This window comes from Phyllobates terribilis, unplaced genomic scaffold (assembly GCF_046119375.1).
Source record: "Phyllobates terribilis strain yellow unplaced genomic scaffold, ASM4611937v1 Scaffold_11__3_contigs__length_659146591, whole genome shotgun sequence".
Classification (NCBI taxonomy): Eukaryota; Metazoa; Chordata; class Amphibia; order Anura; family Dendrobatidae; genus Phyllobates; species Phyllobates terribilis.
The window spans coordinates 218,462,357-218,490,316 of record NW_027362771.1 but is presented as its reverse complement, the minus strand read 5'-3'; the positions used below and the strand labels follow the sequence as shown (position 1 = coordinate 218,490,316).

Genomic DNA, 27,960 nt, shown 5'->3' with positions numbered 1-27,960 from the left:
CAGAAGAACAGAGCTTAAAGGTGCACTGTACATGTCTGGAGGAATGGACGAAGCCTGACATCAGAAGAACAGAGCTTAAAGGTGCACTGCACATGTCTGGAGGCATGGAAGAAGCCTGACATCACAAGAACAGAGCTTAAAGGTGCACTGTACATGTCTGGAGGCATGAACGAAGCCTGACATCAGAAGAACAGAGCTTAAAGGTGCACTGCACATGTCTGGAGGCATGGAAGAAGCCTGACATCACAAGAACAGAGCTTAAAGGTGCACTGTACATGTCTGGAGGCATGGAAGAAGCCTGACATCAGAAGAACAGAGCTTAAAGGTGCACTGTACATGTCTGGAGGCATGAACGAAGCCTGACATCAGAAGAACAGAGCTTAAAGGTGCACTGCACATGTCTGGAGGCATGGACGAAGCCTGACATCAGAAGAACAGAGCTTAAAGGTGCACTGTACATGTCTGGAGACATGGAAGAAGCCTGACATCAGAAGAACAGAGCTTAAAGGTGCACTGTACATGTCTGGAGGCATGAACGAAGCCTGACATCAGAAGAACAGAGCTTAAAGGTGCACTGTACATGTCTGGAGGAATGGACGAAGCCTGACATCAGAAGAACAGAGCTTAAAGGTGCACTGCACATGTCTGGAGGCATGGAAGAAGCCTGACATCAGAAGAACAGAGCTTAAAGGTGCACTGTACATGTCTGGAGGCATGAACGAAGCCTGACATCAGAAGAACAGAGCTTAAAGGTGCACTGCACATGTCTGGAGGCATGGACGAAGCCTGACATCAGAAGAACAGAGCTTAAAGGTGCACTGTACATGTCTGGAGACATGGAAGAAGCCTGACATCAGAAGAACAGAGCTTAAAGGTGCACTGTACATGTCTGGAGGCATGGACGAAGCCTGACATCAGAAGAACAGAGCTTAAAGGTGCACTGTACATGTCTGGAGACATGGACGAAGCTTGACATCAGAAGAACAGAGCTTAAAGGTGCACTGTACATGTCTGGAGGAATGGACAAAGCCTGACATCAGAAGAACAGAGCTTAAAGGTGCACTGTACATGTCTGGAGGCATGAACGAAGCCTGACATCAGAAGAACAGAGCTTAAAGGTGCACTGTACATGTCTGGAGGCATGGACGAAGCCTGACATCAGAAGAACAGAGCTTAAAGGTGCACTGTACATGTCTGGAGACATGGACGAAGCTTGACATCAGAAGAACAGAGCTTAAAGGTGCACTGTACATGTCTGGAGGAATGGACAAAGCCTGACATCAGAAGAACAGAGCTTAAAGGTGCACTGTACATGTCTTGAGGAATGGACGAAGCCTGACATCAGAAGAACAGAGCTTAAAGGTGCACTGTACATGTCTGGAGGCATGAACGAAGCCTGACATCAGAAGAACAGAGCTTAAAGGTGCACTGTACATGTCTGGAGGCATGAACGAAGCCTGACATCAGAAGAACAGAGCTTAAAGGTGCACTGTACATGTCTGGAGGCATGGACGAAGCCTGACATCAGAAGAACAGAGCTTAAAGGTGCACTGTACATGTCTGGAGGCATGGACGAAGCCTGACATCAGAAGAACAGAGCTTAAAGGTGCACTGTACATGTCTGGAGGAATGGACGAAGCCTGACATCAGAAGAACAGAGCTTAAAGGTGCACTGCACATGTCTGGAGGCATGGAAGAAGCCTGACATCAGAAGAACAGAGCTTAAAGGTGCACTGTACATGTCTGGAGGCATGAACGAAGCCTGACATCAGAAGAACAGAGCTTAAAGGTGCACTGCACATGTCTGGAGGCATGGACGAAGCCTGACATCAGAAGAACAGAGCTTAAAGGTGCACTGTACATGTCTGGAGGCATGGAAGAAGCCTGTCATCAGAAGAACAGAGCTTAAAGGTGCACTGTACATGTCTGGAGGCATGGACGAAGCCTGACATCAGAAGAACAGAGCTTAAAGGTGCACTGCACATGTCTGGAGGCATGGAAGAAGCCTGACATCAGAAGAACAGAGCTTAAAGGTGCACTGTACATGTCTGGAGGCATGAACGAAGCCTGACATCAGAAGAACAGAGCTTAAAGGTGCACTGCACATGTCTGGAGGCATGGATGAAGCCTGACATCAGAAGAACAGAGCTTAAAGGTGCACTGTACATGTCTGGAGGCATGGAAGAAGCCTGTCATCAGAAGAACAGAGCTTAAAGGTGCACTGTACATGTCTGGAGGCATGGAAGAAGCCTGACATCAGAAGAACAGAGCTTAAAGGTGCACTGTACATGTCTGGAGGCATGGACAAAGCCTGACATCAGAAGAACAGAGCTTAAAGGTGCGCTGTACATGTCTGGAGGAATGGACGAAGCCTGACATCAGAAGAACAGAGCTTAAAGGTGCACTGTACATGTCTGGAGGAATGGACAAAGCCTGACATCAGAAGAACAGAGCTTAAAGGTGCACTGTACATGTCTTGAGGAATGGACGAAGCCTGACATCAGAAGAACAGAGCTTAAAGGTGCACTGTACATGTCTGGAGGCATGAACGAAGCCTGACATCAGAAGAACAGAGCTTAAAGGTGCACTGTACATGTCTGGAGGCATGGACGAAGCCTGACATCAGAAGAACAGAGCTTAAAGGTGCACTGTACATGTCTGGAGGCATGGACGAAGCCTGACATCAGAAGAACAGAGCTTAAAGGTGCACTGTACATGTCTGGAGGCATGGACGAAGCCTGACATCAGAAGAACAGAGCTTAAAGGTGCACTGTACATGTCTGGAGGAATGGACGAAGCCTGACATCAGAAGAACAGAGCTTAAAGGTGCACTGCACATGTCTGGAGGCATGGAAGAAGCCTGACATCAGAAGAACAGAGCTTAAAGGTGCACTGTACATGTCTGGAGGCATGAACGAAGCCTGACATCAGAAGAACAGAGCTTAAAGGTGCACTGCACATGTCTGGAGGCATGGACGAAGCCTGACATCAGAAGAACAGAGCTTAAAGGTGCACTGTACATGTCTGGAGGCATGGAAGAAGCCTGTCATCAGAAGAACAGAGCTTAAAGGTGCACTGTACATGTCTGGAGGAATGGACGAAGCCTGACATCAGAAGAACAGAGCTTAAAGGTGCACTGCACATGTCTGGAGGCATGGAAGAAGCCTGACATCAGAAGAACAGAGCTTAAAGGTGCACTGTACATGTCTGGAGGCATGAACGAAGCCTGACATCAGAAGAACAGAGCTTAAAGGTGCACTGCACATGTCTGGAGGCATGGACGAAGCCTGACATCAGAAGAACAGAGCTTAAAGGTGCACTGTACATGTCTGGAGGCATGGAAGAAGCCTGTCATCAGAAGAACAGAGCTTAAAGGTGCACTGTACATGTCTGGAGGCATGGACGAAGCCTGACATCAGAAGAACAGAGCTTAAAGGTGCACTGCACATGTCTGGAGGCATGGAAGAAGCCTGACATCAGAAGAACAGAGCTTAAAGGTGCACTGTACATGTCTGGAGGAATGGACGAAGCCTGACATCAGAAGAACAGAGCTTAAAGGTGCACTGTACATGTCTGGAGGCATGAACGAAGCCTGACATCAGAAGAACAGAGCTTAAAGGTGCACTGCACATGTCTGGAGGCATGGACGAAGCCTGACATCAGAAGAACAGAGCTTAAAGGTGCACTGTACATGTCTAGAGGCATGGACGAAGCCTGACATCAGAAGAACAGAGCTTAAAGGTGCACTGTACATGTCTGGAAACAAGGAGCCAGACGTCCACGGATGTGTTGAAAATCAGTCGTGAAATACATATCTGTAAGCTTTGTTTTTTTTTACGGCCGGCTTCTTCTCGCCTTCCAGACATGCACATTGTGCCTCTGAAGCTGCACCCGGCTTCACAGGCGCAATGACATGTAGAAAAGAAATTTGCACGAGATTTGCAGGGATAAGGTGATGTAGTCGGCTTTTGCAAATCATGTTATCACGCCCACAGAGGCGTCTAATCATGGTGAGAGGGACCACTAGTTTGGGGAAACAAACTCCCCCCTATCGACAAGTCAAAGGGTCATTTCCATATTTAAAAAAGACTAACAGATGTGTAAAAAAAATATATTTTTAATGCGTCATCCAGGATAATATGCTTGTTAGGCAGGGTATTTATAAATTAATATACAAATGCTGGTGGTTTGAAGGGCATGGGGGACCTGTCAAGTTCTCTTTAAAGACAGGATTACAATGTCAAATAACAGTTCTATACACAGCTGATAAAGGATATTCCAATCACAATAGGCAATGTTACACTTGTTCCCTCTCCCTTCACAATGACATTCGAACAGGTTCATTAAATGCATTAATAAAAAAAATAGGTGGGAATCCCACCATTGTGGCAATGTACACATGTTTCTTAAAACAACAGTAAGTCTAAATTAGCCCCATGGCCTGTGTGAAAATTGCAAGTTTTCTATTTTTTATTTTTAATACAGATTGTGATATGTAATAATAATAATAATAATAAAAAATACATTTAATACAAAAATCTGATTTAAACAATAGATCATTTTCTGATAGATTTCCTTTAAGCTTACTCTTATGCTATGGATTAATATTCGACCCTCATATAATCTAGTAGGAAATAAGTTCACTTTGTCTTTAAAATGAAGGTTATGACTGACCAATATCGGTTGTTCTCATCCAAAGTGACATAAAAACTAATAGGTAAACGGAGCATACAACCTGGTCAGCCTGGCTGGCTGGCTTTAAATACTGCTAGACATTTCTAGGTCTTTCCGTTTATATAAAAAGATGAAGGAAGAAAAATGTAAACGTATTACATTGTGTACTGCTCAAATTGCACAAAAAAAGTGTTAATAAATGGCAAGCGCTAAGTTTCGTATTTTATACACTTTTGCACCTTCATTGACCTGTCTAGGTGTGGCTAAGAGAAACCATACAATGGGACAATTTTATGTAATTTTTAAGGTAGCTAAGTATTGTTGTAACGTAACATACATAAAGTATGAAGCAATGTAAACATATTCGTCACTCCAAGTACTGGTTTTTACAACAATGTTCATAAGAAAACCACATTATGTCTTAAAGGGGTATTCCCATCTCTAAGATCTTATCCCAATATGTAGTAGATGTAATAATAATAAAAATATTAGCAAACACTTCCAATTAGAAATATAGGATAGTTTTTTCTGATTTGCCATGTCTCTTTCCTCATGGGCAGGAATTGCGGGACCTTAGGTATCCATGATTATGACTAAGGTCCTGCAATGCCTGTCTATGAGGAAAGAGACATAGCAAATCAGAAAAACTATCCAACATTTCTAATTGGAGGTGTTTGCTAACAATATTATTATTATTACACCTACTACATATTGGGATAGTATCTTGAAGATGGGAATACCCCTTTAAGTCTCATTCAGACATCCATGTAACACAGTCCGTTGTACTGATTGGCTGTGAGTCTCCTGACTCAAATTTGAAAGCTTCAGAGGAATATGTAAGACTGTCAAGTTTGGGCCAGGAGACCTGTGGCCAGTTCGTGTGTCACGGTCTGTGTTTCAGTAACGTTTGAATTCTGCCTTACTTGAATTATGATATTTTGTTAGAATTTTTTTTGGGAAAAGAAAGGACAAGAGAAAGGGAGCTGTGTAGTAGGTTATGCACACTAAAGATAGCTGAAAAGGATACATTTTTTACATCTTTGTATACAATTTTTTTTACAATTATTTTATTAAGTCATGAAATATTGTTGGAAAAGAAAAGAGAAAAGAAAGGGGGGCCATACATAATGCACACTTAGCTTAAAAAGATACATACTTATTAGACATAAAAATAGGCAAAAAACAAGCTATTACATTTAAAAAAAACTTCATAAAAGCACATTTCCAAATAGGTACTGAACCTACAGTGGACCTGGTCATCTTGACTCAGTCCTACTGCCAACCTATACATGTATGTAAAGAATCCTTAGGACACAAAACTAATACTATCAGTATAAGGACAGCATTGTAGTTTTGCATCACAGGTGTCCTTGGTTCAAATCCTACCAAGGACAACATCTGTAAGGAGTTTGTATGTTCTCTCCATGTTTGCATGGGTTTCCACCAGGTACTCCGGTTTCCTCTCATACTCCAAAGACATAACAATAGGGAATATAGATAGTGACCTCTAATGGGGGCAGTGATGATGATGTCTGTAAAGTGCTTTAGAATTAATGGCACTATATAAGTGAGTAAAACAAGAATGCGCTGAAAAAGAAAGAAAGGAATAATACGCAACAGTGCAAGTAAGCAAGTAAACACCAATACAGAAAAACTAGCCCAAGACATCTTAGGAAGCCACAATCTTAGTAACAAGATGAAAAATGGCATGGGGGAAAAAGATGGATACTCCCATACACCTTAGTCATCCTTTTTTACCATCATGATATTGTATTTTGTGGGACAGTATTGATTACATTAATGTAATTACTCTTGAGTCCTAAGTGAAAGGATTGCTTATATTCATATATGAGTTGGCGGTACGGCAGAGTCATTTATTAATGTGAAAAATAGAAATTTTCCATTTCATTTTATAAGCTTAAATCATTTGGAAATTGATGGCAACAGATGATCTCAAATAAGATGGGACAGGGTTAACGTAAGTCTGGAAAAGTATGTGCTACTAATGAAAAATAGCCGGAGTGTCAATATTCAACCAAGTCAAATGACTGTGTATAAAAAGAGCAGGTTAGAGGCAAAGTCTCTTGGAAGCAAAGATGGTCAGAGGTTCATGAATCTGTGAAAATCTGCATTTAAAATTGGGAAATAATTTCAGAAAAATGCAAAGCCTTTGCATATCCAACCAAAAAAAAATTCAGAGATGGTGGAGAAATTCATGTGCACAAGGGACAATGCCGATTGTCAATATTGGATGCTCGTGATCTACAGGCCCTCAAGCATCACTGCCTTAAAAGCAGACAGCATTCTTACAGTAGTCATTGTCTGTGAACAGTTTGTTGGACAATGCACCAACACAAGTGAAAGCTCTATCATATAAAGAAGAAGAGTTAGATCAACAAAATCCAGAAACTCTGCCGTCTTCTTTGGGCTTGGGCCAAGAAATAAGTTCACTTTGCTTTTAAAATGAAGATTATGATTGAAAAGTATCTGTTGTTCTTATCCAAAGTGACATAAAAACTAATAGTTAAATGAAGCGTGCAACCTTGTCAACCTGGCGGTCATGCTTTAAATACTGCTTCAAGTTAAAAAGAACTTCTAAAGAGGCTACATAAGTCATTGGTACTGAGCGAGATATGGAAAGTCTTATGTTTTACTGATGTAACATTAATAATTTGCGCACTATGAAAAGTGAGACAGTGAAGATATAATGTGAGAAAAGAATTTCTAGTACAACAACCCAGGTATGAATATTGTTTTGGATACATGATCAATCATATTCTTTGAAGCATTGCACGAAAACAAAAGCCAGTGGAAACAAGCGGATACACTTCACACTGAGGCTGCTGTTGGCAGGTATTCCAATTTGTGAACCGATCCATTGCACAAGAGCTGTCAAAAGCAGCGCATATGCTAAATTAATTACAATGTATGCTGCTTTCTTTTGTTTAATTACATTAAATGATTTTTTTTCTCCGACATAAACAGATTCCACAGTAAATTCATCAATGTGTAGTGAAATGAACATTTCAATATTCTACAGAAATAGTACAAGTTTTGTGGCTATTTAAAACTACAAGCTAATTTTGGATAGGAAGCAACATTTCTTCAACATAAGGGCTCCAGATCTCTACATCATAAGCTACATTTACTGTATATCACACAATGATAGAACCTGGAGTCTAATATATGTGTGTTGCAATATAGAATCAGCAAAAGACAATTCTTTTAAAAAAAAAAGTCTTTGTCTTTTATAATAACTACAAATCTCCATTGGACATTTTGTGGTCATGTATCTGGAACCATGAAAATGATAAATGATTTTGTATAATATACTAAAATAAATATTAAAAAGTCAGACATATAAAGACAAATATCTGAGTCTTATAAGAACGGCTGGTAATTTCTTCCCAATCTCTTCATTACTGCGAGCCTATATCTTAGCACCAAGTGACAATTTGTATTAGGCAATAAATCCATTCTACCAAATGTTTCATTCGCCACGTCTCTTAGTCTATAAAAGATGTGCTATTCTGTCTGTAAAAGAGACATTCATTACAAATGAAATGTACCCATTAGATCTTTAATTAATGTGATTGATAAATTAGTATGATTAGTAAAATAAACTAATTGTTGGCACAGGTGATAACAATATCATATATAATGGACCACTGTGTTATCTTCTATATTTCTACACATTCTCCAAAGGCAAAAATCATTGAGCTGATCGCAATGAGGTGAAAAGTCCCCATCTATGAATTGGTTAAGCAGCTTATGAGAGTCAAATTGGAGTAATTATATGGCCATTTCATACTGTGCACACAGTAAAATGCTATTCAGATACTTTTGGTAAATCGTGCCCGAATCAATATCAAAGTAGCGGACTGAAAAGCTGCCTATTATAAATGAACACTAAAGTACATATTTAATTGGTTGCCATAGGTTGGAGTATTCATATGCCATTTGCACCCTTTTGTCTCATGGTATTAATTACACACATATTACGTGGAGCACACAAATACTTACACACTGCAATAAGCTGAACGGGAACACAATGGAAGAAAGAAAAGCAGACGTTTGGCACATTGGCTCAGTGAATAACTTACCTTCACAATCTTGATGATGGTTTTTAACTGATACACATGGAGCTGAAGATCTAATCTGTCTGCCAGCCACACACATATGACTTTCACAGAACTGCTATACCATAGCTGTAAAAAAAGAGAAAGCAAAGAACTCTGCAGTATTCATTTAACAGAAACGGTAATGACTGCTAATGAAACACTCTGAAATGATGACAGGCCAGCACTTGAAGTCAATAATGCTATAATTTCCTGATAAGAGAACTGTATGTTTCGCCAGGAAATCAAGCAACCTGACCTGGATTGTTCTTTATGTGAATTAGCACTAACTGTTCTGCTTCCAAGCTGTAACATTCATTAAAAACCTCTTTTGCACTTTGCAGCCAGCATTAGCCAACGATAGATATTAAAAGCGCTTTGTAAAGGGAAAACACAAACACTAAAATACATATGGTCGGAGGCAATGATGACCTGTAATTACATGATTTTGTATTGATTTATAGGGTAGACTCATGCTGTTAACCATGTAATTACAGAACAAATCACAGGGTATAACGATGAGTAGTACTTGATCAATGTAAACAAATGCAATCATTTTCCGTTATTCATCTATATAATATTGAATATCTATTTGTATATGGCTATCCTATATTTTTCTATTTCGACATTTATTAATCGGTCTCTATATTATGTACTGACGTAGCAAAGAGGCCATTTCATTGTGCTATAAATCGGTCTTGAATTCTAGAAGGCTCCTATGTTCACTTTGTTCTAAACGCTGAACAAAAGCTTTTTAGTTACACTGGGAAAAGTGAAGGATGTGATTCTGTTAAGAAGTAAGAGATTACATTTATTGAGATCTCCTGTTCCTGCCCTGATCGTAGGGAGTCTCTCCACAGGAGAGGGGTTTAAGTCCTTTCCTAAAGTAATTTCCTGCTTCTTATCAATGTGTCGAGAAGTGTAAATAGGAAAAACATTGTGTCTTCGTACGGAAGATGAACAGTAATGTGCATAAAACTGAAGCGCACATTACTGTTCATCTTCCGTACGAAGACACAATGTTTTCCCTACTGTACCACCTCTTGTAACTAAAAAGCAAGGCTGTAAAAGACGGAATATTTTACATGGGCATATTCAACTTCAGATGTAATCGAGGAGATGGAAGAATTGCTGGTATTTGCACATTTCTGTAAACCGTACATATCTATTTTCTCCAGCAGAGCAATACGGCTAAACTTTGTACTGCACAATTATACTCACTGTAACAGATTGTATATCTATTCACATAAGAAACGCATCCAAAGAAATGAAAAATACAATCTCATCTGTTTCCTTATTTTTACTACTTCTGAAACCATCGCCCATTTTTCAGTCTTTATAGTGTGCAAGCGAGAAGAGGAGAACAGCAAGCGGCTGAATTTCAGAGAAAATGCATGCTCAGTGGAAAAGAAAAAAATCAACGCTATTATCTATAAAATGATCAGCTACAGTGTCCTTTCCAGAATTCGCAGACCGTCTGTCAGTCCTGGAGAGATGCAAAATGTAATTAATGATAAAGACAAAATATTACACACAAAGCGAAACCAGCACATACGTAAAAGTCATAGCAGTACTGGCTCTCCGACGAGACATCTGCTGTTTACTCAGTCAGCAAGTGGTTAAATGTTTAGCAGCAATTTTACAATCACATAATACAGAAATCTAAGCAATCTCTGCTGTAATGTCTGAACAGCACTCATCTCATCCTCATGCAATGTATTTGACAGCAAAAAGAAGAGAGGGGAAAAAAAAAAAAGAAAATAGTTTTGCTTTATATCTCATTCATAGCACATCAAGCTCCTGTAAGGGCATGCATTATTTTCCTGACAAGCAAAAATAAGAGAAAAGGAAAAGCTAGGGTTGATTCTGTGAGACCCTTGTATTTATTCACACTTATTGTGCATGACTGTAGACTGGTAAATCATATTAGCAGCCTGTCTCCCCATCAAGCTGCTACTTGCTTTCCAGCCCTGCAAAGGTTCAACAAATCAACAGGAGCACGGAAAACAGAACATCAGTCTAATCTACTGTTTAAGGTGAAGTTTTCAAACCCAATCTAAGAGAATCTTTAGAGCAACCAACAAGCTGAACGGCTCAGAAGGTGGTATTGACAATGAAATAGGGCTGAAATATTGAGAAACGCAGCGCTTGTGCATTTTAATAACACATGGGTCAACAAGGACACAGCTCCCTCCGAGCCAATAGTTGCCACCAACTATGGAAATTGCCACACCAAGACTATGAACGCTCTCAGTTCATCAGCTTTCTTAAACACTCTAAACCCCCTCGATAGACCTTTAGTCTTGAATTAACAAATCAAAGCCATGGAAAAGGGTGCAGTCTGAATGGCTAGCATTGATCCCCAACTGTGCTCAGCACTGCAACAGGCACTGAAAAACTCTCTGTCTATTGTGACCAGAAATTGACAAGCCTCCTCTCTTAAAGTAGTACATCTGAGCCAGGCTGGATCCACACAGCTGTAAAGGGCTCCACTCTCAGGACACTGGGGAAGTAACAATAGAACAAGCATGAGCTCTTTGTCACCACCAGACTCTGCAATTTTCTAACAAGGATTTGAGTTGTTTCTTTCTAGTGCCCCTGAAAAGAGATTTAGCAACATACCATGCTTTTTTATTCACCCTTGTACATTTAGAAAGGACACAGCTAAGGAATTTCCCTGCTCCATTGCCTACTGAAAATACGAGACAAATGCATTTCATGTTCAGCAAGTTATCGGTGGCGGATTGCGGCATGTTTCCAACAATTCAATTACATGCAGCACTTATCTGGACACAAGCGCCTTCGCTTTGCTGCGTGTGAAAATACATGGATACGGCAGTTTGAATAATTAGGGTTCTAATGTGACGCTTGTAACTCCTCATCAAATCACATGGCAATCATGTTGATGTTTATATGACTTCTGAAAGCTGTGAAAGCTTTTACTAGACACTGGTAGAAAGCTGTGATTAGGAGCTGTTACATATCTGCAGTCGAGATCACGACAAATCTGCATGGAGACGGAAGTCACCTCAACTGCAGACAGCAAAATCCACGGAGAAATCCGTCCCACCCTAAAATAGTATTAGAGCGGCACCTCTCAATGCACAGCCAGCATATAAAATAAATATAACCCCTCTACAATCATTACTAAGAGGGCAGACAAGCCAAAGTCTGCACATATAACAATACAAATAATATTTATCATCACACTTAGATTTTACATGAATTCTCAACATTCGATTAAAATGATTAAAGTTACCATATAAATAGCAAAAACAACAACAATCTGTTATTGCAGCTTAACCAGTTGCCATGAAAAGAATATCTGTAGACAAATTCCTGAAATGATCGCACTGTGTCACTTTATCTCCTAGTAATATTAAAAAAAATCTGGACAGTTTACAAAAGGAATCTCCATTTAGTCTTTGTTAATTTTCTGTAGTAAAAAGCGGGCAAAATGCAATTAGATGAATCAGTAACACAATACATTGTGTGGGCTGCTTTTTTGTGTCATTCTATAAGTACAGCGTAAAAGAACCCTTATAATTAGTATTATAAATGGCTGTGGTTAAGTATTAACGCATATAAACACATCAAAGCTTCGCTTATCTTTTTCCTTCATAGACAGATGATGCTCTCTGATCTTACATGACAGGTTGAGTTTGTGGTTTGGTCCTCTCTAGCAAACATATTCAATATATGCTCCAACATGTACAAACTATGTGTCTAAGCTACGGATGGGGGACAAGGAATGTCTACACATTATCATACTACAATCGGCAATAAATGAAGAAGATTGGTATACTTGTCTACTTCTAAGACATGTATGTGTGTGGGCAACCAGCAACTACTGAAAGGACAGAATGTTTACAAAGTATATGAATGTTCCTGCAGAAACCTATTAGATCAGTGGTTCTCAACTCCTGTCCTCAAGGCCCACCAACAGGTCATGTTTTCCGGATTTCCTTAGTATTGCCCAGGTGATAATCACATCACCTGCACAGGCATTAATTCCATCACCAGTGCAATACTAAGGAAATCCTGAAAACAATCTGTTGGTGGGTCTTGAGGACTGGAGTTGAGAACCACTGTATTAGGTGGTTCATTAAAAAAAAGTTCCTAATAAACATTTGTAACTAGTAGAATTACCTGGTTTCTCATGGGTCTATTTGGTTTAGTCATTTGTTGTTTGCGTGTGTAGTTAAAAAGTTCATCTGCTACTGATATGAAGCCAAAATATCCGAGTTGTTATGCTCCTAGTTTACCTAGATTGGTCCAGCTGTTTGGCCGTAAATTTAATTTTGTTTGTTTATGTGCTCCATTTTTTGGCGAATATTTCGAGAACGATAGGTCACAAAGCACCGTATTTACCTATATGCCCAATTTGGTTCAGATTTGGTTCATTTTTATACACAGTATTTAAAGCTATAATCAAACCAGCACAAGGTTTCTGAGGTTTGTACACTTCATTTTGGATTATTAAGAGTGATAACTAGGAAAAAGCGCAATTATCTAAAGATTCTGATATTAGACCATTTACATTTAGTCTGAAGTTACAAAGCGACTTGGGCCACGACATGGCTGATTGCACGGTCAAAGATTACTCTGTGCTGCTGCTATATGGCAGTATAATGCAGGTGAATGGGATCGCACAGTAACCACGATATTCAAGTAAAAAAAAATTACAACTAGTTTAAACTTTTTGTGACCTGCTTGTCATGGTACCATGTGGGTTGCAATATGACCCCATTCACCTGCCTTACAGTGCGATGTAAGATCAGCACATACCAAAATTTTGAACGAGCAACCTTTGTCGAGGCCAAAGACACCATGAAGACCTAGCCTTGTGTCAAACATATGCAGAATATTTCGTCATCTTCAAAACTTTTTTCCAATTACATATTTTGTTGAATATATCAACAATAGTTTCAACTGCTAAATAGGGAAATATCCAGCTTTACAAGATCTTTTTCCAGAAAGAGCAAAACCTGCTATAGGCCATCGGCTCTGTTGGGTATTTTTAGCTCAGCCGAAGTTGAGTTGGATTAACTGAAGTACTAACGTATATCTTGTAGAGCCGGTACCTGTCAAATCAGACTGCTGATCCCCGAAGGTTTCCGAACAGAATCTCACTCTTCCCCCACAAACAGGTGATATAACTGGGGAAAGTCATGGCAGGTCATCCTGAAGGATTGCTAACAATGTACTGGGTGGCTTGTTTGAGGTGGGAGACCATTGTGTACGGGAAAGTGGGAAAATGGTTTTCTTTTTGAGGCAAATTATTTAACATACAAGTGTCTTTGCAAATAAGCTATTGTTAGGTGCCAATTATTTCAAAAATACCATAGTTCTCAGTGTAAAAGCATAAAGAAAATATTCTGACAATTAGATGCCAATTTCATTTGGAAAATATTTAAAAAAAATAAACCTGGCCTTAGAATATGTTCACACACAGCTTTTTAAAGTTGGAAAATCCAATGCTGATTTGACAGAGAATCAATGGCAGAAGTCTGAAGCTGATCCACATTTGATGTATGTACTGCAATGGGCCCGCATATAGATTAGCCCTATTCAATGCGGCTAATCTGTGTTGCAGGTGAAATCTGCTGCCATAACTGATTTACCAATTACTTAAGTACATTTTAAAACTGCAGCTTTATAAATGACAACGCGGATTTCTCAGATTTTTCTGCACAGAAAATGAGCCGACAGACTTCACTTCTGTAAAAAGTCTTAAAAATAACTGTTTGTTGTTTTGGTTGAAGGAACATGTAAACATGCAAAAAGACAATCAGTTCTTTAACTCAAGCTGCTCTTAGTTGTCGGAAGAAAACACAGTCCTTTGCATAATTAAAGGAGCGCTAAAAAGCTTGGGTGGAAACCGAACAACTGTCAGCAAATCTGAGCAATACTTTGCTTTTGAATTGCTGTTCTACTTTTCTCATGTCTTTTAAATGGTTTTCTATGGCGAGGACATTTTTCTTGATTAGTCACAGCTAATTAGTGTTCTGGCTTAGACAAGTAATCAGAAATGTCAGAGTTGTAAGGCTACATCTCCCTAATCCTTTGATAATAATTTAGCCTCCTGGGAGGGCTTCAAGCTGTGGTAAATAGTGGCTGACAATAAGGCAAAATTAGGTGGGCAGTAGACCATTAGGATAGAAAAATAAGAAGCACTACCAAAACCCGCTGAGCACCAACAGGCTACTAACTATCCTGCCAGACGAGGTGCCTGTTTAAGCCTGTATTTTTAATTAGCAGATTCTACCAGACCTGCCACACATGGCCAGGTGCATCATGCAATGATGTGTATTTCTGGGGCAAAGCCAAATTATAATTCTGTACAGAGATCACATTTCGAGGTACTTGTTCTGAAATGCACATGCTTTTCAGTTATTATTCCAATGTATTCAAAGAACAGGGATACCGAATATTCTGCAATATATTGATTTGTTGCATTTCGTTATGGAAATTAAATACACAGATTGGATTTCATAGATCGCAATTAGCTAAGAAATCTGTACAATGTGAGTCATTTTGGTATCCTACAGACAAGCACAGTACGTCACAAACATTTTGGCATGTGATCTTTATAAACTCTGAGCCTGCTGAAGCCTGCACAATAAATTAAATGCTACATTTTCTAATGTATTTAAAAGTAATACATTTTATATATTAACCCCAGGAATACAAAAATCATTGAATGCTGTCAGCTGACAATGACCTTCTGTCACGAATACCACCATCAATAAGGCTTGATCGGTGCTTCTTCAGTTGACTTATGTGGACCTTCCTATCACTATTGCTCAGGTTTATGTTACTTGCGTATGCCGAATCTTAAAAAGGGCTGACGAGTCTATGCTGCCATAACGCCTGTTAAAGCATACATTCAGGCCCTAATGGATACTTGTGGACACTATCACGCACAGGCAATATGTAAAAAAATTATATAAGTTTATAAAAATAAAGTTGAAGTGAAAAAAAAGACATGTAACAGCCAACATCTACCGTATGTGGAAGGAGCTCAGCTCCTGAACCCCCTCCACACACAGTAGCTCCAGCACTGATGTACATATACAGTGATGTGAAAAAGTGTTTGCCCCCTTCCTGATTTCTTATTCTTTTGCATGTTTGTTACACTTAAATGTTTCAGATCACAAAACAAATTTAAATATAAGACAAAGATAACACAAGTAACCACAAAATACAGTTTTTAAATTTAGGTCTTTATTATTAAGGGAAAAAGAACCCACACAGCACTGATTACTGCCACATCTGTTCTCAATCAAGAAATCACTTAAATAGGACCTGCCTGACGAAGTGAAGTAGACCAAAAGATCCTCAAAAGCTAGACATCATGCTGCGATCCAAAGAAATTCGGGAACAAATGAGAAATCAAGTAATTGAGATCTATCAGTCTAGAGAATGTTCTAAAGCTATTTCTAAAGCATTGGGACTCCAGCGAACCACAGTGAGTCATTATCCACAATTGGCGAAAACATGGAACAGTGGTGAACCTTCCCAGGAACGGCCGGCTGACCAAAATTACCCCAAGAGTGCAGTGACGACTCATCCAAGAGGACACAAAAGACCCCACAACAACATCCAAAGAACAGCAGGCCTCACTTGCCTCAATGACAGTGTTCATGATTCGCCATACAAAAGAGACTGAGCAAAAATGGCATGCATGGCAGAGTTCCAAGACGAAAACCACAACTGAGCAAAAGAACATAAAGGATCATTTAAGTTTTGCCAGAAAACCTCTTGATGATTGCCAAGACTTTTGGGAGAATATTCTGTGGACTGACGAGGCAAAAGTTGAACTTTTTGGAAGGTGTATGTCCCATTACATCTGGGGTAGAAATAACACAGCATTTCAGAAATGGAACATCATACCAACAGTAAAATATGGTTGCTGCTGCTAAGGGCGGCCCACCTAGTTATTACGTTTAGGGGCAATCACTTTTTCACACAGGGCCCTGTAGATTTGGATTTCTTTTTCCCTTAATAATAAAGACCTTCATTTAAAAACTGCATTTTGTGTTTACTTGTATTATCTTTGTCTAATAGTTAAATTTGTTTTGTGATCTGAAACATTTAAGTGTAACAAACATGCAAAAGAATAAGAAATCAGGAAGGGGGCAAACACTTTTTCACACCACAGTACATTGTTTTGCACTGATAAATTAAAGGGGACAAACTTTTGAGCTAAAGCTTGAATTGGTTCAAAATTGTAGCTGTTCGTGTGCTGTCAGTAGCTTATGCCATCTACATCTGCAAAGCCGCTGAGTTCACTGATGGTATGTAGCGGTTATGTGTGTGGTAGTCGTGACATCATTTCTGCAGTCTGTAGGTAAAGACCAAAGCAGTATCAGAGAGCTGGTGCTGGACCTGGGGAGGAGGAGTATCAGCTGTGTGCTAGTTTATAGCTGTACAAGCTTTTTCTCAAATAAAAACCCCTTTAACTTACATAGTGACCCTCCACAAATGCATGTTTATTTCCTAATCAAGTACGGTTCAGATCCTGTCCTGACCTCTGAGAATATATAATAAATGTAGACAGCTGACTGGCATGTCTTGGGAGTTCATACTCTATAAATGTGATTGGTTAACACATTGCCAGTCTACAAGCTTCAAAGCCCTAAGGTTGTAGATGTGGAGAATTTGTTGCAGATTTTCAGTGCATAATTCCACGCTTTAAGGCTGCGTGCCTACTATGCGTTTTTCAAGCGTTTTTTTTGCGGTGGAATTTCCGCAGCGAAAACGCTTAAAAAACGCTTGGTAATACGTGCCCCATGGTCCCCAATGATAATCCGCATGTGCTGTACACATGCTGCGGAAATTTCCGCTGCGGATTATCATTGCGGAAAAGAACCTGTTAAAAAAAGAATTTAAAATAAAAAATAAAGATTATACTCACCTTCCGATGTCCCGCGGTCTCCTCAGCCATACGTCCGGTCTGTTCTTTGGGTCGCGGTGGTGTGAAAGGACCTGCCATGACATCATTTAGTCATGTGACAGGTCACGCGACCGCCGACGTCAGCGGAGAAAACACCAGGGGCCATCGGAAGGTAAGTATAATCTTTATTTTTTACCATTCTTATTCTTTTTTTTTTTAACTATTAACTTGGTCACACTATATAAATCCGGAAAAAATATGCAGCATTTCTGCATCGTGGGCACTTAGCCTGAAGCTGCAACAATTACAGTATAGTGCTAGAGAATGTGCTGCAGAAAGATGAACGCAGGTTAGGTGTACAGTATCCCTAGCATGCTCTTTATCACTAATAATGCTTAGTTTAGGGACAAAGGGAATCGAATCACATTGTATGCAACTATTAAAATAAATACTCATAATGACAATTTTCATTTTAACGTATTTGTTTATTTCCTCCACTTCCTAAAACTTTTTTATTTTTCTGTTAAAAGAGCATTATACAAGGGTCTTTTTGCAGGTCAAGTTGTAGTTTTGAATGTCATCTTTCATTTTACCATACAATGTACTAGAAAATGGAAAAAAAAATCCAAGTGTAGTGAAAAAAACCTAAGTCCACCATTCTGCTAAGGGTTTCGAATTTGTCCTGTAAAAATTAGCTGACAACACGATTTTCCAGGTCAGTATGTTGTCCAACATATTAAACTTGTATATATATTTTTTTAAATTTGGTTTCTGTCGCTATTCTGAGAGCTGTAACTTTTTTATTTCATTTCAGTTGATGGAGTCGTTTAGGGGCTTATTTTTAGAGTAGGAAGCGGATATTTTTATTGATTCCACTTTGGTGTATAAATAACGTTTTGATTCCTTTTTACTGCTTTTTTTTTAAAATAAGAGTTGTGGAGACCGAATACCCGCAATTGTGGTGTTGTGATTTTTTGTCATAATGGCATATATTGTGTGGTTTACTTAATTTTATATTTGGATAGAAAAGACTTTTACAGATGCAGCAATAAATATTTCTTCATGGTTAAACTGGGAAAAGGGGCGATTTAAATATTTATATTTTTTAAAAAGTATTTATATTGTACTTTATTTTTTAGTCCTGTACAGGGACTTGAACCTGTGATAATTTGTTCTATAAACTGTCATAATATTGTATTGCAACATACAGTCAAAATGGTGTTCGCCCATAAAGCCCAACCGCAGGAGGGCTAAGGTGGCAACTATGGGGACCATTCATCAGATCCCCAGATAGCTTAACAATCCAATGGCACGCAGCAATTGTGTTGTGTGGAAGGAGGCGAGAGATGAAAGTCAGAGGGACCATATGGGGATCAATTGCAATCCAGCAATTGTGCTATTTAAAGGGAACCTGTCATGCCAAAAAATGCTATTACCTTTCAGGTTAATAATGCTCCAAAGCCGTAGAACTGCCACACTTAACTTGGCTTCCAGGAGTAAATGAACTTTATTCCTCCCTGCAGCCTCCAGCTTTCAGTCATGGGGTGCGGCCGGCGTGGTTTCAGTCACCAGTCATACATAGTGAGTGGTGGCTGTAACTGCTCCCCCACCACTGATTGACAGCCATATCAGCACTGCTGAGCATGAGATTAACCCCATATCTGCAGGTTAATAGCGTTTTGGGGAAATGACAGGTTCCCTTTAAATGCCATCTGTAAAAGTGCTGTGGCATTAATGGCGCTATATAAGTGAGTAAAATAAATGCTGCTGTCAGTGGTTGACAGCGGCATTTAAACAGTTAAACAGAAGCTATCAGGGCTGGCTCTGGTTGTGTGTGTTCGGCCACGTGCACACGTTGAGTATTTGGTGAGTTTTTTACCTCAGTATGTGTAAACCAAAACCAGGAGTGGAACAATCAGAGTAAAAGTATAATAGAAACATGTCACCACCTCTGTATTTATCACCCACTCCTGGTTTTGGCTTACAAACACTGATGTAGAATACTGACCAATTACTGAACGTGTGAACGTGGCCTTACAGGTAGAGTAACACCGCAGACATCTGCCAGGTAAGATGTAGGCTCAACATATTTGGGGACCCAATGTATGACGTACTATTATGTTCCAACAATGGGAAAAGGTTAAAGGGACTCTGTCATCAGAGGATGATTATTCAAACTAAGGCTTGCTGCTTCACGGCGGGCCAATCATTTATATACACTTTCCCACCTGCTTGTTGTCCCTCAATCCCCCCCCTCTTCTTTGATTGGCAGCTCTGGCTTCCTAGGGTCAGAGAAGGTTGGAGATCAATGGAAACCAAGCAGGTGGAAAGGTGTGATTAAATGATTGACCCCGCCGTGAAGCACCAATCGCTCTGTACAGTCGTTCTGTACTGACAGTCCCTTTAAAAAACACTAGTTATGAGACAAGTGTAACCTAAATTGTAAATTCTACCATAATGTCCTGTGAAGCATTATACCCTAAATCTCCCCAAATGTGTTGCACGACTTAAAGGGTTTGTACCAAAATTGTAAGTTATCACCTATCCATAACACAGTCAAGATACAGCACTCGGCTATATGGGGCACTCCCATACACCATATCTAACCTCTGCTCCATTCAGTTTGGGCTATACATATATGGAGCAACTTACAATCTTAGTACAAACCAAAGGGCGGAGAAGAGAGCCAGTGACAGACAGGGCAGTAGGAATCATAGTAAATGTTCCGATTTACAATTCATGGTTTGAAGAATAAGCATAAATTTACATATCATTTTAAACATAATAAACATATAGATATATACACTGCTCAAAAAATAAAGGGAACACTCAAATAACACATCCTAGATCTGAATGAATGAAATATTTTCATTGAATACTTTGTTCTGTGCAAAGTTGAATGTGCTGACAACAAAATCACACAAAAATCATCAATGGAAATCAAATTTATTAACCAATGGAGGCCTGGATTTGGAGTCACCCCCAAAATTAAAGTGGAAAAACACTACAGGCTGATCCAACTTTGATATAATATCCTTAAAACAAGTCAAAATGAGGTTCAGTATTGTGTGTGGCCTCCATGTGCCTGTATGACCTCCCTACAACGCCTGGGCATGCTCCTGAAGAGGTTCCGGATGGTCTCCTGTGGGACCTGGACTAAAGCATCTGCCAACTCCTGGACAGTCTGTGGTGCAACATGACGTTGGTGGATGGAGCGAGACATGATGTTCCAGATGTGCTCAATCGGATTCAGGTCTGGGGAACGGGTGGGCCAGTCTATAGCTTCAATGCCTTCATCTTGCAGGAACTGCTGACACACTCCAGGCACATGAGGTCTGGCATTGTCCTGCATTAGGAGGAATCCAGGGCCAACCGCACCAGCATATGGTCTCACAAGGGGTCTGAGGATCTCATCTCGGTACCTAATGGCAGTCAGGCTACCTCTGGCGAGCACATGGAGGGCTGTGCGGCCCTCCAAAGAAATGCCACCCCACACCATTACTGACCCACTGCCAAACCGGTCATGCTGAAGGATGTTGCAGGCAGCAGATCGCTCTCCATGGCGTCTCCAGACTCTGTCACGTGCTCAGTGTGAACCTGCTTTCATCTGTGAAGAGCACAGGGCGCCAGTGGCGACTTTGCCAATCCTGGTGTTCTGTGGCAAATGCCAAGCGTCCTGCACGGTGTTGGGCTATGAGCACAACCCCCATCTGTGGACGTCGGGCCCTCATACCACCCTCATGGAGTCAGTTTCTAACCGTTTGTGCAGACACATGCACATTTGTGGCCTGCTGGAGGTCATTTTGCAGGGCTCTGGCAGTGATCCTCCTGCTCCTCCTTGCACAAAGGCGGAGGTAACGGTCCTGCTGCTGGGTTGTTGCCCTCCTACGGCCCCCTCCACGTCTCCTGGTGTACTGACCTGTCTCCTGGTAGCGCCTCCAGCCTCTGGACACTATGCTGACAGACACAGCAAACCTTCTTGCCACAACTGGCATTGATGTGACATCCTGGATGTGCTGCACTACCTGAGCAACTTCTGTGGGTTGTAGAGTCCGTCCCATGCTACCACGAGTGTGAAAGCACAACCAACATTCAAAAGTGACCAAAACATCAGCCAGAAAGCATTGGTACTGAGATGTGGTCTGTGGTCCCCACCTGCAGAACCACTCCTTTATTGAAGGTGTCTTGATAATTGCCAATAATTTCCATCTATTGTCTATTCCATTTGCACAAAAGCATGTGAAGTTGATTGTCAATCAGTGTTGCTTCCTAAGTGAACAGTTTGATTTCACAGAAGTTTGATTTACTTGGAGTTATATTCTGTTGTTTAAGTGTTCCCTTTATTTTTTTGAGGTCCAATATAAACTCATCGCTCTCACCCACAAAGCTCTCCACAGTTCTGCACCGCCTTATGTCTCCTCTATCATCTCAGTTTATCGCCCTACATGAGCCCTCCGTTCTACAAATGACCTAAGACTAACATCCCCCATAATCCGAACCTCGCACCTCCGTCTCCAAGACTTCTCTCGTGCTGCGCCAGTTCTCTGGCATGCACTACCCCAGGTGATCCGACTGATGCCTAGCCCCCATGTCTTCAAGCGCGCTTTAAAAACCCATCTCTTTAAACAAACCTACCACCTTAACTACTCAGTAAAGTAACTTTCCCCTGTTCCCTCCTTTTAAATATTATTCAGAATCTGTTGCCTACTCTTCATCTGTCTCCACACCCTCCATGAACAAGATAACTGCACTTGGTACTTGAGTATTGCACTTAAACATACAGTACAGGCTGATGACCGGATCATACAGCTTTATATGAAAATCCCTATTTATTATAATTGCCAGACCTGAAATAACAAGCACTTTTCACCTACTGTGTTCCCCCATTTCCTTGTAGAATGTAAGCTTGCGAGCATGGACCTCACTCCTGATGTAACTGTTTAAACTGTCTTACCTTGTATTGAATTTATTGTCTGTACATGTCCCCGCTTAGTTGTTAAGTGCTGCGGAATTTGTTGGCGCTATATAAATAAAAATTATTATTATTATTTTGAGCAGTGTATATTTTTTACCTTTCCCCACATATGACGTATTGTCATGTCATACGTCAAGTCCTGTTCTTTGATGTCAGCAGTTAATGGATCTATTATGCAGCCATCATCGGCCTTCAACAGATGCAAGTGGAGCGGAGCTCTGCCCGCACTTGTTAATTCATTAAATCTGTTACAGCGGCATTTACAGTGTGCAGCCCGGGCAGTGTGCTGTTCTAACTGCCCATCGCCTACCTCGAAACACAATCACGGTGCTTATGGGTTGCCATGACAACAAGGGGGTCTCTGCTGGAGACCACCATGCCTGTCAAGATTATACTCCCAATGAAGTCTAGACTCTATTTGGCATTCATAGGGGACCGAGATTTTCGCTACACACTGCAATATTGTGGTATTGCAGAATATATTACAAGCGATCCTAAGTCCCCTAAAGAGACTAAAAATAAAAAAAAGTTTTAAAATATGAAAATATATAAAAAGTTCTAATCACATCCTTTTCCCCCCATTAAAAATAAAAAAATACACATAATGAGGTTTTGCTGTATCCGTAAAAATCTGATCAAACTATATAACTAATTAAACAATAAAGAAAAAAAAATCTAAACCCTAAAATTCCATTTTTTCATTCACTGCAAAAAATGCAATAAGAGATGACGGTACTCCTATGAAAGCCAGCACGCAGCTGGCGTTCATAGGAGATTGTGATTTTTGCTATATACAGCAATACTGTGGTAAGGGTGAATATAGTACAAGCAATCAAATGATTGCAGGTTTAAGTCCCCAAAGCAAACAAAGGTATCCAGCCATTTGGACATAAAACTTCACAAACTCATTAGTACAGCTTCAAATATTGCATCAAGACAAAAATATTGAATCAAGCAAAGCAGAGGCTTTTGCTTTCCATGACGAAGATCTTCACACAATCTACGGGAGCTGGTGAACTTTCTAATTTGTGCTTATTAAGTTCCCAAAGAACTACAAAAAAGAGCAAAAAAAGTTTGTAAAAATTCTGGGAAAAAATAGTTGAACCATCCACCTTTCCCCCATTTAAAATAAAGAAATAAAAAAAGCAAAATAAAAAAATACACGTGGTATCTCCATCTCCGTAAAAGTTCAATCTATCAAAATGTTAAATTAATTAACCCATTTGGTAAACGCTGTAATGAGAAAATAAAAATCAAATTAACAGAATTGCGTTTTTTAGCCACTGCAACACGGAAAAAAAGAATTGATCCGAACATCATATCTACCCCGAAACGGTATCAATACAAAACGTTAGCTTAAGGTGCAAACAACAAGCCCTTCTACACCAGCACTGACTGAAAATGGAAAACCTTACAGGTTTTGGAAGATAGCGACACTAGCATTTTTGTTTATTCAAAAGGTTAGAATTTTTTCCAAGACTTAAAAAAAATGAAAAATGATGCATGTTTGGCATTGCCATAATTGGACTGACCTGCAGAATTATACTGACAGATTATTTTTACCATATAATGAACTCTATAAAAACAAAAATCCAAAAAATAGAATGGTGAAATTGCACTTGCAAAAACGGAAAATCGGCATGTTGCAAAAAATCCTGTCATGCACTGAAAAGTGACCTTCTAACACATCCTATAGGTTTTATGCTGGAATATTCAGTAACATATACCAAGTCATTATGCTTTGATACGTTATGACCACACACTTGTCCCAATATAAAACACTTATCTATTTTGAGGCAGTCTTCTACAAGATAAATTCACAGTTGGAGAACATCATATCCTGTATATGTGTTTTGCTCCATTCCTACTTCATGTTCACACATTATTAAGACAGGAAACATTTGCTGAAAAATTGGCTGCAGGTCCAAATCAAAGCACAAATTGTTAATATGGTTTTAAGTATCCTGTAAAAGTGCCAGCTGGATGGGCAAGTTATTTTTCTACCCCACAGGGCATCAAAGTTTTCATAACATAATTATTTTCACACTTTAAAAAACCTGAATATTAAGATAAAACTGTTTGTGACTGGTATTGCTAAATTTATTAGGAATATAGAGTTGAAATCAAAACTATTCAATGCCAATTGCAAATAGGTTTACTGGTAAAATTTACAAACTCTGAACAGACGTTCTGCTGTTTGCAGTTGGGATCTATTTATAGGAATGCATGTAAAGTATATAAATATATATAATATATATACGTATATATATTGATAAAAAAAGTAAACTATCAACACTTCCAATTTTGAAAGAATAATTTGCAGCATTTTTTCTACACCTGCCTAAATCTTTAGCACTGTACTGTATATATACACATATATGTGTGTGTGTGTGTATATATATATATATATATATATGTGTGTGTATATATATATATATATATGTGTGTGTGTGTGTGTGTGTGTGTGTGTGTGTGTGTGTGTGTGTGTGTGTGTGTGTGTGTGTGTGTGTGTGTGTGTGTGTGTGTAAGTACAGTACAGACCAAAAGTTTGGACACACCTTCTCATTTAAAGATTTTTCTGTATTTTCATGACTATGAAAATTGTACATTCACACTGAAGGCATCAAAACCATGAATTAACACATGTGGAATTATATACTTAACAAAAAAGTGTGAAACAACTGAAAATATGTCTTATATTCTAGGTTCTTCAAAGTAGCCACCTTTTGCTTTGATGACTGCTTTGCACACTCTTGGCATTCTCTTGATGAGCTTCAAGAGGTAGTCACCGGAAATGGTCTTCCAACAATCTTGAAGGAGTTCCCAGAGATGCTTAGCACTTGTTGGCCCTTTTGCCTTCACTCTGCGGTCCAGCTCATCCCAAACGATCTCGATTGGGTTCAGGTCTGGTGACTGTGGAGGCCAGGTCATCTGGCGTAGCACCCCATCACTCTGCTTCTTGGTCAAATAGCCCTTACACAGCCTGGAAGTGTGTTTGAGGTCATTGTCCTGTTGAAAAATAAATGATGGTCCAACTAAACGCAAACCGGAGGGAATAGCATGCCGCTGCAAGATGCTGTGGTAGCCATGCTGGTTCAGCATGCCTTCAATTTTGAATAAATCCTCAACAGTGTCACCAGCAAAGCACCCCCACACCATCACACCTCCTCTTCCATGCTTCACGGTGGGAACCAGGCATGTAGAGTCCATCCGTTCACCTTTTCTGCATCTCACAAAGACACGGTGGTTGGAACCAAAGATCTCAAATTTGGACTCATCAGACCAAAGCACAGATTTCCACTGGTCTAATGTCCATTCCTTGTGTTCTTGAGCCCAAACAAGTCTCTTCTGCTTGCTGCCTGTCCTTAGCAGTGGTTTCCTAGCAGCTATTTTACCATGAAGGCCTGCTGCACAAAGTCTCCTCTTAACAGTTGTTGTAGAAATGTGTCTGCTGCTAGAACGCTGTGTGGCATTGACCTGGTCTCTAATCTGAGCTGCTGTTAACCTGCGATTTCTGAGGCTGGTGACTCGGATAAACTTATCCTCAGAAGCAGAGGTGACTCTTAGTCTTCCTTTCCTGGGGCGGACCTCATGTGAGCCAGTTTCTTTGTAGCGCTTGATGGTTTTTGAAACTGCACTTGGGGACACTTTCAAAGTTTGCCCAATTTTTCAGATTGACTGACCTTCATTTCTTAATGATGGCCACTCGTTTTTCTTTACTTAGAATTTGTATTATGGCAATAAAAAAGCAGCTAACAGTCTATTAAGTAGGACTATCAGCTGTGTATCCACCAGACTTCTGCACAACACAACTGATGGTCTCAACCCCATTTATAAGGCAAGAAATCCCACTTATTAAACCTGACAGGGCACACCTGTGAAGTGAAAACCATTTCCGGTGACTACCTCTTGAAGCTCATCAAGAGAATGCCAAGGGTGTGCAAAGCAGTCATCAAAGCAAAAGGTGGCTACTTTGAAGAACCTAGAATATAACACATATTTTCAGTTGTTTCACACTTTTTTGTTAAGTATATAATTCCACCTTTGTTAATTCATAGTTTTGATGCCTTCAGTGTGAATGTACAATTTTCAAAATCATGAAAATACAGAAAAATCTTTAAATGAGAAGGTGTGTCTGTATATACAGTACAGACCAAAAGTTTGGATACACCTTCTCATTTAAAGATTTTTCTGTATTTTCATGACTATGAAAATTGTACATTCACACTGAAGGCATCAAAACTATGAATTAACATATGTGGAATTATATACTTAACAAAAAAGTGTGAAATAACTGAAAATATGTCTTATATTGTAGGTTCTTCAAAGTAGCCACCTTTTGCTTTGATGACTGCTTTGCACACTTGGCATTCTCTTGATGAGCTTCAAGAGGTAGTCACCGGAAATGGTCTTCACTTCACAGGTGTGCCCTTTCAGGTTTAATAAGTGGGATTTAATGCCTTATAAATGGGGTTGGGACCATCAGTTGTGTTGTGCAGAAGTCTGGTGGATACAAAGCTGATAGTCCTATTGAATAGACTGTTAGAATTTGTATTATGGCAAGAAAAAAGCAGCTAAGTAAAGAAAAACGTGTGGCCATCATTACTTTAAAAAATGTAGGTCAGTCAGTGCGAAAAATTGGGAAAACTTTGAAAGTGTCCCCAAGTGCAGTTGCAAAAACCATCAAGCGCTACAAAGAAACTGGCTCACATGAGGACCACCCCAGGAAAGGAAGACCAAGAGTAGTGTTGAGCCACCCCCGTAGTGTTCGAGTTCGGTTCGTCGAACACCCGTGTGTTCGCCGAACTGTTCGTCGAACACCTTCGAACACCGTTAAAACCAATGGCAGGCAAACAAAAACACATAGAAACACATAGAAAACACCTTCAAAGGTGTCCAAAAGCTGACAAACTGCTCAGAAGACACAACTAACACATGGAAAAGTGACAAGTACATATAGTCATGCGAAAATAAAAGAGGTGGAGGAGTAAAAGGAGGGGGAGACACAGATATAGGCATGTCATGCCCTTCTAAAATCCAAAAAGTGAGAAGCCGACACGGCCAGTCCGCTCCTGCCCGTGCCACCTCCGTGTCGCCGGGTTTGTGCCAGAGCCGCGGTGAACCATGATGGCCAGCCCCCCTCTCCCAATACTGGTGCCTGTCCGCTGGTGGGTCGAGCGAGCCCCCCTGTGGTGGAGGCAGCTCTAAGCTTTTTAATTTAAATTGTCTCTCTAATTTGAATGAATACACTTTAAATCCATTTACAAGGATCTATTGGAGGGCAAGTCTCATGC

General features: G+C 40.0%; 1 protein-coding gene across 10 annotated transcripts in view; it reads right to left on the bottom strand.

Annotated features, from left to right (window-relative positions):
* CADPS2 (calcium dependent secretion activator 2) overlaps window positions 1-27,960 on the bottom strand; it is a 566,401-nt gene that overhangs the window by 37,271 nt on the left and 501,170 nt on the right. For all 10 annotated transcript variants that reach the window (XM_073652053.1, XM_073652046.1, XM_073652044.1 and 7 more), the window contains one exon: window positions 8,778-8,882. In XM_073652053.1, coding sequence (XP_073508154.1) covers window positions 8,778-8,882 — 105 coding nt within the window. The remainder of the gene's footprint in view (window positions 1-8,777; window positions 8,883-27,960) is intronic.